Source organism: Mytilus edulis, chromosome 1, assembly GCF_963676685.1.
Source record: "Mytilus edulis chromosome 1, xbMytEdul2.2, whole genome shotgun sequence".
NCBI classification, from domain to species: Eukaryota; Metazoa; Mollusca; class Bivalvia; order Mytilida; family Mytilidae; genus Mytilus; species Mytilus edulis.
This window is the reverse complement of record NC_092344.1, coordinates 31381405-31395016: the sequence shown is the minus strand read 5'-3', so window position 1 is coordinate 31395016 and position 13612 is coordinate 31381405. Positions and strand designations below refer to the sequence as shown.

General features: G+C 33.1%; 1 protein-coding gene across 1 annotated transcript; it reads left to right on the top strand.

The window, feature by feature from the left end:
• The first annotated feature begins 16 nt into the window (after positions 1–16).
• LOC139529601 (large ribosomal subunit protein uL15m-like) lies at positions 17–10509 on the top strand. Its single transcript, XM_071325501.1, has 4 exons — positions 17–163; positions 6000–6157; positions 6718–6883; positions 10027–10509. The coding sequence occupies exons 1-4, from the start codon at positions 59–61 to the stop codon at positions 10486–10488; spliced, it is 891 nt and encodes a 296-aa protein (XP_071181602.1). The 5' UTR covers positions 17–58; the 3' UTR covers positions 10489–10509.
• The last annotated feature ends 3103 nt before the right edge of the window (positions 10510–13612 follow it).

Sequence of the window (13612 nt, the reverse complement as noted above, 5' to 3'; positions counted from 1 at the left end):
GGTTTAGTTGGGCTACTAAATTGATCATGATTCAGGGGTCAAGGACAAAATCAAAAGGATGGCACAGGCTGGAAAATTTGCAGATAAAGCTTTACAGCTCCTGCGGACGTATCCGCGGGTTGCATTAAACAATCTGAAAGATATGCCTGGTGCTTATAAAAAGGTTATATTTAAAAGAAGAAAACTCTTTTCAAACATGACTACCATTTCCAGTTAGGCCTGTACACATTTTTTAAATAAATTATATAGAAAAAACACAATATATTTAATACACTAAATTACTATGCAGATTATTTTCTTTTATATCCTGCCTTTTGTGAGCTTCAAAACTTGTCTCATGCACAGTCAATAAATCAACAGTGCACTTTGAGTCTCTATCCTTGAGGGAAAAAAAGGGCAGAACCTTTGTCAGGATCAGGTGTTTTTAAGCTAAGGATTTCAGGATTGGTCCTTTCCGGATCTGGAATTCTTTTTTTGAAATTTCAGAATGGCGGGAATATAATTTCTTTAAATTCATGACCTCAGGATTTCATGTTTTTAACTTTAAAGCCTGACATTTCAGGATCACGACCCCTCAGACCTCCTCAACTTTATCTGGGTCTGTTTGCTCCCATTCTGGTTGCACCCTAGGGGTCCATTAGCACCTGTTTAATATGTTTTTATGTTGAATAAGTGTTCAAGCTAAGTGTGTTCCTATAAAAAATATTAAGAAGTTTTTTTTTTATTGTTTTAATCTAAAAACGGGTTAATTTTATACGACCTAAAAAATTACTATAGTTTAAATTCTGTGTCAGAAACCAACTATGTGTCAAATATTTAATCACAATCCAAATTCAGACCTGTATCAAGCGTGAATATTGTGTCCATTTTTGCTCCAACTGTTCAGGGTGGAACTTCTGCAGTCATATCTTGTCCAGCTGCACTCGGTAAAGCAATTTGTGATCTTAAATATGTCAAAATGAATAATGAATATTGCCTAGATAATCAAAGACTAAGCAGGGATTGAAGTTAAAATTTTGGCATAGCAGCCCACATCTTAAATTTTGTACCCAATATATATAGTTCTATACAAGAAAAACAGACATTTTAGTAGCCCACACTAAATTTTAGGGGCCATTGGTGAGTGGGCCCCTGCTAATTTCTAAACCCGCTAAGTCATTCATCTCCTACATGTCCAAGATTTTAAAAAGATTGACAAATTTATAATATTCAAAACAGCTTTTAAACTTGTTGCAAGCTGTAATATAACATGTATAAATATCTTTCAATTTTTTTCAATTTTAAATCATCATTATTTATCATTTTATACTCCTACCAAGCTAGCTCAACAACATTTCCAAAAGTTGAATAAGCTGTCCTGAACTAATTTTCCAAGAAAACTTCTTTAAAAAGTGTAAAGGCCTCTAACTTATTAATAATCTGAGATAATAAATTAATATAGTTCTTTTGCAAAAATTTGCTATGCATTTGGTCAATGGTCAATGAAGATAAAGTGACTAAGCCAAAAAAATAAATTATTTGTAGTATAAAACTATTATTCAATTGAGGGATTGGCCATAATTTAGGAAATATTGATGGTTTAAAATGTGTCCTCAACCTGATATACCAAACATGCCTAATATAAATCCTTTATAGACAAAATTTCTATTAGTACATTTATGTATATACATTTATTGGGAAATAGTCAATAATGTTGCTACTAAATTACCCACTGTATGACAGACAAATAGTTATCAGGCCCCTACTGACGAAGTTGAAGGGGACTTTAGGTTTGCACAATGTCCGTCTGTCTGTTCATCCGTCAGTCCGGTAAATCAGTTTTCTAGGCTTATTTTTTTCATGCTTGAAGATGTTTAAGTTGAGAATGGAAATGGAGAATGTGCCAACAACAAGAGACAACAACCCGACCATAGAAAAAACAACAGCTGATGGTCACCAATAGGTCTTCAATGTTGCGAGAAATTCACGCACCCAGAGGCGTCCCTCAGCTGGCCCATAAACAAATATACATAAGTTCAGTGACAATCAACGCGATATTAATTTCCAAATTGTACACAAGAAACTAAAATTAAAATAATACAAGACTAACAAAGGCCAGAGGCTCCTGACTTGGGACAGGCGCAAAAATTCAGCGGGGTTAAACATGTTTATGAGATCTCAACCCTCCCCTATAGCAGAGGCGGATTAGGGGGGGCCCAGGTGGCCCGGGCTCCCCCCTCTAAAGAAAAAAATTTGTTTGCTTATATAGGGAATCACTGAAGCGTGACGGGAGCGGGCCCCCTCTTAGGCAGTCGGTGGGCCCCCACTTATGAAAATTTCTGGATCTGCGACTGTATACCTCTAGCCAATGTAGAAAAGTAAATGCATAACAATACGCACATTTAAAATTCAGTTCAAGAGAATACGAGTCTGATGTCAGAAGATGTAACCAAAGAAAATAAACAAAATGACAATAATACATAAATAACAACAGACTACTAGCAGTTAACTGACATGCCAGCTCCAAACTTCAATTAAACTGATTGAAAGATTATGATTTCATCATATCAGGCACAATCCTTCCCGTTAGGGGTTTAGTATCATACCATCATACCATCATAACATATATGAAAAGAACATAACCTGTGTCATGCCAATAACTGGTTTTTGAATAAATGTGTTTAGTTCCGATGCAAAGACCCTATAAGTGAATCAATATTAACGCCAAAATATGCAATCTTTAATTACCTGACAACAGTATCGTAACTATATCCCTTCTTAATAAGTCTATTTAAAGGTTTTGTTAGTTTCTGAGGTGAATACTGACATTTTTGTGCTTTATAAAGAATATTTCCATAAAAAATTGGATGTGAAATACTGTGAAAGTACTTTTATTCGTGGGGTACCAATTTTCGTGGTTTTCGTGGATGACTTTATCCACGAATTTAAGTGTCCAACGAAATAAAACAACCATTGTTCAAATCAAGACATGGAAAGATCCCCATCGGTAGGTTTCACCATTGATATGATCTAGAGAATATATTGAATAACGCCAAATCTGAGAATACTTTATAATAGCAGTCACAGAACTACAACCGCATGCAGGATTATACCCATTTAATCTTTAATAACCTAAACTGTACAACTTTTGATCCTTTAATTCTCATTAAATATATTTTTGATCGATAAAAGTCAGATTACCGGTATTGATATGCTAGTATGATAAAGTGTTCATTGTATATCCTCATAGTTCTCGTACATATGGAAAATAATAACTTCATCCTGGGATTGATTTTTATAAGAATTATTTGACAATTCAAGATACGTTTATAGCATTTGTTTATGCTACAATTTTCAATATGTGACATGTTTATGGCCTAATTGACACCTTTGATGGTCTTTAATCTGTTGATCACTTTATCATGGGTTAATTAGTGTTATCACTACGATTTACACGGGTCAATGTTTACTTTGCAATTTCCTTCAATCCAGGCTTTAATTTTTAATTTTTTTTTTAGAAAACTAAAATCCACAAATTTAAAAACCCACGAACATGTAAATATTGCTCAATCCACGAAAATTGATACCCACGAATTAAAGTACTTTCACAGTACCTGAACGTATAAGAAGTCTGCATGCTCTTCATCTTTGTACTTGTTTGGGTTTATAAATATTTTTGATTTGAGCGACACTGAGGAGTCTTATGTAGACGAAACGTGCGTCTGGCGTACTAAATTATAATCCTGGTACCTTTGATAACTATTTACACCACTGGGGTGATGCCACTGCTGGTGGACGTTTCGTCCCTGAGGGTATCACCAGCCCAGTAGTCAACACCTCGGTGTTAACATGAATATCAATAATGTGGTCATTTTTATAAATTTCCTGTATACAAAACTTTGAACTTTTTGAAAAACTAAGGATTTTCTTATCCCAGGCATAGATTACCTTAGCCGTATTTGGCACAACTTTTTGGAATTTTAGATCCCCAATGCTCTTCATCTTTGTACTTCTTTGGGTTTATAAATATTTTTGATTTGAGCGTCACTGAGGAGTCTTATGTAGACGAAACGTGCGTCTGGCGTACTAAATTATAATCCTGGTACCTTTGATAACTATTAAGCTATATTTACGAATGATGTCCTCATACTGATGATAAAATTTAGTAAATGTTTTGACTAGTTTGTGATATCGAAAACCCTGGTGTAATAATTTATCAGTAATACATTGATTTGATATTTGGAGTATTATTTTTTCATGACCAGTTTCAAGTCAAGTTTGATTTTCACGATTTTAACTTTTCTCCTTGTTCAGTTAAAGCCTTTACCTAGAATTGAATTTTGATGAAATACTAATTCATCACTTTATTTCTGTTCAAAGAGAAATATCTCATTTTTTTGTCGAGCCTGCGAATTTTGTCGCAGAAAGCTTGATAGGGATAGTGTTCCGGCGGCTGCTACTGCAGCATTGGCTAACTTCTTAAAATCAGACAGTTTTCACTTGACCTTGACCTCATTTCATAGATCAGTGAACAAGGTTAAGTTTTAATGGTCAAGTTCATATCTCAGATACTATAAGCAATACAGTAGGTCTAATATATTTGGTGTATGGAAGGACTGTAAGGCAGTGTATCCCAAACTCTGTCTGACTGACAAAATGTCAGACAAAAATTCATTCGATCAGACAGCACTTTTAAGATTTGTTGGTTGAATATATAGTAGAAAAGTTCAAATTTCTCTTCGGTCAGACAAACCCTTAAACAGTTTGACACAGACTGCTGTAAGGTGAACATGTCCAACTGGCAAGTGCATCTGACCTTGACCTCATTTTCATGGTTAAGTGGTTATAGTTAAGTTTTTTGTGTTTTGGTCTGTTATTCTTATACTGTATGCAATAGGTCTGCTATATTTGGTGTATGGAATTATTGTAAGGTGTACATGTCTAGCTGGCAGGTGTGATCTGACCTTGACCTCATTTTCATGGTTCAGTGGTCAAAGTTAAGTTTTTTTTAGTTTTGATCTTTTTTTCTAATACTATATGCAATAGGTCAACTATATTTGGTGTATGGAAATATTTCATGATTTATATGACCTTTACCCTTATTTTCATGGTTCATTGGTCAGTGTTAAGTTTTGTGTTTTGGTCTGTTTTTCATAAACTAAGCAGAAGGCCAACTATATTTGTTTTATGAAAGAATTGTTAGCTGTACATGTCTGCCTGGCATGGTTCATCTGACCTTGACCTTATTTTCATGGTTCATTGGTCAATGTAGTTTTCTTGGTTAATGTTAATTTTATGTGACAGTTATAATAAAGCTTTATATTTAGGACTATCAACATAATATCAATGATTAGTAAAGAAGGCGAGACATTTCAGCATGTGCACTCTTGTTTAACTTTCCCTAGAATTAAATTGTTGATGAAATACTTATTAGTTACTATATTTCTGTTCAAACAGAAATAACTCATTTAAAAAAGATTTGTAAAAGACATTGTATCACGACAACAGCATTTTGGATTTTTTTCCTTTTCTTTAGTAAATTGTTTGAAGAATTTAGTGGTAGATTTTTTGGTTATTTTATGTAGTTTAAGCCATGACAAATTATAGATCAAGTTAGAATTTTGTTCCATTACAATGAGTTTTAACCGGTAGAGGACTATGCATTGTCATTTAATACTCACAGAATGCTTGTTAGTTTACAATATGCCATATACATGTACTAATAAACGTTAACTCAAGATTTAAACTGTGAGATTTATCAGTATGTACCAATAAGAAGTACTTATGACTTGTAATTGTTTCTTTTCTGAAGTACTTGTATTTAAAGACTGGAGATCAAGAATTCATTTCTGTTAATCTCACCTTGATGGCTGAAAGGAAATAGAGGAAATCATCTGCTGCCAAATCACACCAACATACATTTGTCAGCTTTCGTTTACAATGTCGTAGTTTATATACATTTATTTTAGACAATGCATTCACTTGAAATACCAAATAATGACTAATCTTTATAACTGCAGAATTTTAACAAAAGAAGAAATGCTGGAAAGGGAAAGACACATGGACGAGGACATAAGGGTATGGGACAAAGGATGACATTACCACCATTGGGATATGAAGGAGGACAAATTCCATTTCATATAAGAATACCATGTGAACCCTATTACAAAGACCATGAGTAAGTTATAAAATTAAGTATTTAGACTCTGGTCAATATAATATCATATCGTGTAAATACATATATTATTTATTTTGTAGATAAAATTTTATAAGATGCCTACTATATTTTTAATTATTTAACTATGTTTGATCCATTTAATACACAAACAAGGCTTGTTTAATTCAAGAAAGTCATCTCCTGACATCAATGAATCACTTGAGAAAACTTGTTGTAGTAACTTATAAAAATAATTAACAAAACAAAAATATTGCAAAATAACATTTTCATTTCTTTAACCATACATATATCTTGAAAAGTCAATCCCTCCATGATTTTGGGTGAATATTTTTACTGTTGATATTATTTTTTGTTGATTATAGGCAAGAAGACAAGTGATTCTCTGTACAGTTAGTACATGCATAAGTAATAATATGACTTATAAGCATGATCTAAAGCTCTTTATATCCATGTATTTCAGACTTGTTTGGAGAGTTGTCTCATTGCAATCATAACTTTTCCTTATTTTATATGAATATTATATGAATATTTTTCAGTTATATTTTTGTACTTTTTTTCAGATTTAAAAGACAGTACCCACCTTTTAGTTTGCTCCAAGTACAAAGGTTAATTGATATGGGTTTGGTGGACCTCAATGAACCAATAGATTTACTGACATTTTGTAATACTGCTCATTACGACTGTTCAATAGAAGACAACCATTATGGTGTAAATTTAACAGAAGAGGTAATAAGTCCATATTAAAACTGTAAATTTAGATGTTTTTGCAAATTTTTAATTATTGCAAAAATTGTGACAAGTTAGATTTTGTAAAAGAAAAAAAACCAAACACATTTTCAAATTCAACAAATTAAATATAATTCACCTGAAATAAAGCTGAACAATGTAAGATTTGCAAATCTGCAGTAGAAAAATTTAGTTCTTCAAACGGTGGGATTTGTACCCATGCATCTTTAACTTCTTCGCAACACCATCTGCACATGTCCATATAGGCAACAAGTATATAAAAAGCTTTTAAAGTCAAGTAATGTGCATTCTAATAGGTTTTGTCTATAGTTGTAATACATTATACATTTGTAAGATGTATTGTGGCAGGAATGATATGCAGATCAGCCTTTTTTGTCTTATCAGTTATATATATAGACTCCACCAATTTTGATAAAACAATATTTGAGTGAAAATCAGTTTTTGTTGAGCCTGCAACTTTTGTTGTAGAAAGCTCGACATAGGGATAGTGATCCGGCGGCGGCTACGTCGTCAGCAGTGATGTGAGCTTACTTCTTAAAAGCTTTATATTTAAGAAGGTGAAGACTTGGATGCTTCACACTTTGTATATAGATGCCTCATGTTACAAACTTTCCGTCAGTCACATGTCCAATGTCCTTAACCTCATTTTCACAGTTCAGTGACCACTTGAAAAAAAGTTAAGATTTTTTGTTAAGTTAAATTCTCTCTTATTATAAGTAATAAGATAACTATATTTGGTATGTGCGTACCTTGCAAGGTCCTCATACCTATCAGACAGTTTTCACTTGACCTCGACCTCGTTTCATGGATCAGTGAACAAGGTTAAGTTTTGGTGGTCAAGTCCATATCTCAGATACTATAAGCAATAGGTCTAGTATATTCTGTGTATGGAAGGACTGTAAGGTGTAAATGTCCAACTGACAGGTGTCATTTGACCTTAACCTCATTTTCATGATTCAGCGGTTATAGTTAAGTTTTTATACGACCGCAAATTTTGAAAAAATTTTCGTCGTATATTGCTATCACGTTGGCGTCGTCGTCGTCGTCGTCCGGCGTCCTAATACTTTTAGTTTTCGCACTCTAACTTTAGTAAAAGTGAATGGAAATCTATGAAATTTTAACACAAGGTTTATGACCACAAAAGGAAGGTTGGTATTGATTTTGGGAGTTTTGGTCCCAACATTTTAGGAATTAGGGGCCAAAAAGGGCCCAAATAAGCATTTTCGTGGTTTTCGCACTATAACTTTAGTTTAAGTTAATAGAAATCTATGAAATTTTGACACAAGGTTTATGACCACAAAAGAACGGTTGATATTGATTTTGGGAGTTTTGGTCTCAACAGTTTAGGAATTAGGGGCAAAAAAAGGGCCCAAATAAGCATTATTCTTGGTTTTCGCACAATAACATTAGTTTAAGTAAATAGAAATCAATGAAATTTAAACACAATGTTAATGACTACAAAAGGAAGGTTGGTATTGATTTTGGGAGTTTAGGTCCCAACAGTTTAGGAATTAGGGGCCAAAAAGGGACCCAAATAAGCATTTTTCTTGGTTTTCGCACCATAACGTTAGTATAAGTAAATAGAAATCTATGAAATTTAAACACAAGGTTTATGACCATAAAAGAAAGGTTGGGTTTGATTTTGGGAGTTTTGGTCCCAACATAATAAGGGGCCCAAAGGGTCCAAAATTAAACTTTTGTTTGATTTCATCAAAATTGAATAATTGGGGTTCTTTGATATGCTGAATCTAACTGTCATGACTGTGTATGTAGATTCTTAACTTTTGGTCCCGTTTTCAAATTGGTCTACATTAAGGTCCAAAGGGTCCAAAATTAAACTTAGTTTGATTTTGACAAAAAATGAATCAGTTAGGTTCTTTGATATGCTGAATCTAAAAATGTACTTAGATTCTTGATTATTGGCCCAGTTTTCAAGTTGGTCCAAATCGGGGTCCAAAATTAAACTTTGTTTGATTTCATCAAAAATTGAATAAATGGGGTTCTTTGATATACCAAATCTAACTGTGTATGTAGATTCTTCATTTTTGGTCCTGTTTTCAAATTGGTCTACACTAAAGTCCAAAGGGTCCAAAATTAAACTTAGTCTGATTTTAACAAAAATTGAAATCTTGAAGTTCTTTGATATGCTGAATCCAAAAATGTACTTAGATTTTTGATTATGGGCCCAGTTTTCAAGTTGGTCCAAATCAGGATCTAAAATTATTATATTAAGTATTGTGCAATAGCAAGTCTTTTCAATTGCACAGTATTGCGCAATGGCAAGAAATATCTAATTGCACAATATTGTGAAATATCAAATTTTTTTTAATTAGAGTTATCTTTCTTTGTCCAGAATAGTAAGCAAGAAATATCTAATTGCAAAATATTGTGCAAAAGCAAGATTTTTTTTTAATTGGAGTTATCTTTCTTTGTCCAGAATCAACTTAAATCTTTGTTATATACAATATACAATGTATATTCACTTTTTACTACCAACTGATAAATTAAAATAATCTTTACCATTCAGTGATAACAAGCAGTTTTTTTACATCTTAATATTTTATGATGTATTTAAATGAGTAGTTATTGTTGCAAACTCCATTAGAAATTTTAATTGAGATTAGTTTTGGAATAAGGGAAAGGGGGATGTGATTAAAAAAATTGGGTTCAATTTTTCTCATTTGAAATTTCATAAATAAAAAAGAAAATTTCTTCAAACATTTTTTTGAGAGGATTAATATTCAACAGCATAGTGAATTGCTCTAAGAGAAACAAAAATTTTAAGTTCATTAGAACACATTCATTCTGTGTCAGAAACCTATGCTGTGTCAACTATTTAATCACAATCCAAATTTAGAGCTGAATCCAGCTTGAATGTTGTGTCCATACTTGCCCTAACCGTTCAGGGTTCAACCTCTGCGGTCGTATAAAGCTACGCCCTGCGGAGCATCTGGTTGTGTTTTGGTCTGTTTTTCTTATACTATATGCAATAGGTCTACTATATTTGGTGTATGGAATGATTGTAAGGTGTACATGTCTAGCTGACAGGTGTCATCTGACCTTGACCTTATGGAATTTATATATAATTTATTAGAAATACTGATTTAGATTTATTTTTATAGGGAGCAGATACATTTCAAGCACAGATTAATATAGAAGTTCAGCATGCAAGTGAGGAGGTCATAGCAGCAGTGGAAAGAAATGGAGGTGTCATAACTACTAGATACTATGATCCTGAATGTGTCAAAGCCATGTCAAATGTTCTCAAGTTTCTTAAGACTAGTACACCAATACCAAAATGTAAATTACCTCCACAGGATGCATTTGAATACTACTCGAACGCCAAAAATAGAGGCTACTTAGCCGATCCAGAGGAAATTGTTCAGGCAAGAATTGAACTTGCTCAAAAATATGGATATGAATTACCTGAAATTTCTGATAAGTCTCAAAAAGAGTTACTATTACGTAGGAAAGATCCAAGACAAATATTTTATGGACTTGAACCTGGTTGGGTCATCAGTTTGAAAGATCAATGTGTTCTTAAACCATTAGCAGAAGAACATCAGGAATATTATGCATCTTAAACATTAAAATTATTAAATAGACATCAGAAAGGAATCCTTATTCAGCCTAAACCTTTACTTTGGTTAATGTTATGGTACTTTTCATTATTTTTGCCAGCCTTTGGAAAGAACAGGTAACCATTGTTTTCAGGTATAAACTTTGGTCCCTGCATTAGTGCCTGTGCATTCATTGGTCATTGCCACTAAGTTTCGTTACTATCATGTTTGAAAAGTTTTCAGCATGATATTACTTGCAACTGAATTTCATATTAGAAATCCAAAGAATGTCAGTGTAGAGTTTGACTGAAAGGTTGGTCTGGTCTTCAGAGCTCCAGATAAGCTGCATATTTGCGTGATCACACAATAAAAATAATTGAAAACCCAATGCAAGTGCCCATTGCTGCGTTCTAAAACCCAATTCATGCAAAAGAAAACCCAATAATTTGCCAAAACCATGAGTTCTTCACGCTTTTAGATTTTATCATGTGCGTTATTCACCCTTATCTTTATATAATTGTCGTGTAAATCTATTTTTGTTTTTTGTAATATTGAAAATCAGAAATGTCCTTTCTTTCTAAAAATAGAGCGTTGAAAGGGTCCCTGTTGAAACTTTCTGTTGCTTAAAAGGTACACGTGGTGAAGAAAACATTTCGATCTTCTCTATCTTTTTCCAATTAGCTTAAGCCATGCCGTCATAATTCTTTTCGTACTCCTCAGGATTTAACATAACACTTAGAAATGAATTTTAAAAAACGAAAGTAGATTTCCGGTAAAAATATTGAATAGAAGCATCAGATTAAGTTTCTTTTTGAGAGTATTATGATAAAAACAAGACTCAATATCTTTAATGAGTGACCACACACATTCTAGCGTGTTAATAAAAAAAAAACAATTAAGGAGCTTGGTGGTGAAAAACCCAATTTGATATTTGCTTGAGGGGTGAACTGAAATTAATAATGCAATTGAAAAACTATTTCACTCAATTTAATAAAAAATGGAGGGGTAACAACCTCAATTTGTGAATTCTTATCTGGAGCTCTGTCGGTCTTTGATTTAATCAGTTAATTATTATTAGGGTTGATTTAAATTGGCTTCAGATCACACAAAGGTTAACTTTTACATACATATATTCCCTGTTTAAAATCCCCTTTTGCATATAAATTAGTTTCATTGCTTTTGATTTGTCACATGTGGGTAATGTCCTGCTAGCAGATAATTCTGATTTCTATTGTAATGCAGTTTGTTCTATATACAGTCGTATATATATATATATATGACATAGATAGTAAAACTTTTGTAATTGTTTAATTTTGAAGTGAACTTCTATAGATTTGACTAGAGACTCGGATGACAGGTCAATTCTTAGATTTTTGGCAAGAAATGTATTATCACCTAACAAACTAGGATGTAGCCATGTTCACCACTTAATCTACATACACTGATAAAGAATTCTCATGATCATGAAAATAAGGCCGTCAGTTTTCTAGTTTGAATTGTTTTACATTGTCATTTCAGGGCCTTTTATCATGTTTATAGCTGATTATATGGTATAAGCTTTGGTCATTCAGGGCCGTAACTAGGGTTCGAATTCAGGGGAGGCAGGGGTTTGGGGCCGCCGATTGAGGCCCCCAAGAGAGGGGGGGTTGGGAACACTGCCCCCCGCCGATTTTTTTCTCGCACTAAAATGGCTAAAATGACCCGTTTTCCTTCGATTTACTTAGTTTAAGAAACATCAGTATTGCTTGAACCTGGAAACAATTTTTATGCAAAAACAAACTGAGATTGCTGTTCGGGGTGAGCCAAGGCTCCGTCTTGAAGGCTGTACTTTGACCTATAATTATTAACATTAAATACATTGTGACCGCAGATTTTGTTCTCAATATGGCTAAAAATCACCCGTTTTCCTTCGATTTCCTTACTTTAAGAAACATCAGTATTGCTGGATCCTGGAAGCAATTTTTATGCAAACAATTATTATCTGTATTTAAAGATATTTTTGTTAGAATTCAAACTGGTAAGTAAAAAAAAAATATAAGGCAATATCATAGAAAGCAAGATATTTTTTTTTGTGGAGGACCTTGAATTTCAATATGGTTGAAAGCTGAACAGACATGTAGTTAAACACTCCAATTTGTTGAAGCAGAGACTTTCTAAACTAAGTATTTACTAGTTTAGAAAGTCCCTGGTTGTAGTTATATACATGTCTGTTCAGCTTTCAACCATATTGAAATTCAAGGTCCTCGACAAAAAAAATATCTTGCTTTCTACCTCATAGGTAGTTACGGCCCTGTCATTGTTGAAGGAAGTACGGTTACCTATAGTTGTTAATTTCTGTCATTTTGGTCTCTTGTGGAGAGTTGTCTCATTGGCAATCATACCAAGATAACCAGTCTTTTCTCAGACTTCTAAACAATGCATACTTAGTGAAAAACTAGCAATTGCTAAATACCAATTTTCAAGTCTTTGGTTTTACCAAATTAGAAATCAAACCTACAACCTCATGCATTATAGATATAGATCAATTTGGTGCATGTACAAGTATCTACGTTGAACTTCATGTAAAATGTGAACATTTAAGACTGACTGGCTGCTAGGAAATAAAGATTGACTTCAAAGATATAGCCTGTTCTGGGGGCCTGTTTTGGGAACCATGATCCAGTTAAGTATTAAGAAGTTAAGTTAAGTCTAATTTACATTCAGTTGATGATTATGAATCTTAACCAAAATGGCCCCTGTGGTAGACTTTTAAGATTAATTGGTTTTTTTTTTTGAGAAGTGATAGAGGATGACATATCTATTTAATCTGTGTATTACTCTGCATACACTGATGTTATATGCCAATATTAATTTAATCTTTTACAATTTTTTTAGGTAAGTTGCAACTCAGCTTATAGATACAAATGAGATTAAATCGGCTTAACTGTAGGCCCAACTGATTTTTTTTTATATCAGTGAATATAGACATGAGATCAACCCAGCTTCATTGATGGTTCAACTTAATTTATTGGTATCTGAAGCTCAATAGAAAAAAATAAGATAATCCTTTATCAGCTCACTGGATGACCAACTTGATTTATCGAAATCGGTGAAGCTCTACTTGATTTATTGATAACTAAAGCTCTATAAAAACAAATGAGATCACCCT

Coding starts and splice junctions, on each gene's coding strand:
- LOC139529601 (XM_071325501.1), top strand. CDS start 59: ATGGCACAGGCTGGAAAATTTGCAGATAAAGCTTTACAGCTCCTGCGG. Junction 164..5,999: donor TGCCTGGTGCTTATAAAAAG/GTTATATTTAAA, acceptor TTATAACTGCAG/AATTTTAACAAAAGAAGAAA. Junction 6,884..10,026: donor GTGTAAATTTAACAGAAGAG/GTAATAAGTCCA, acceptor TTATTTTTATAG/GGAGCAGATACATTTCAAGC.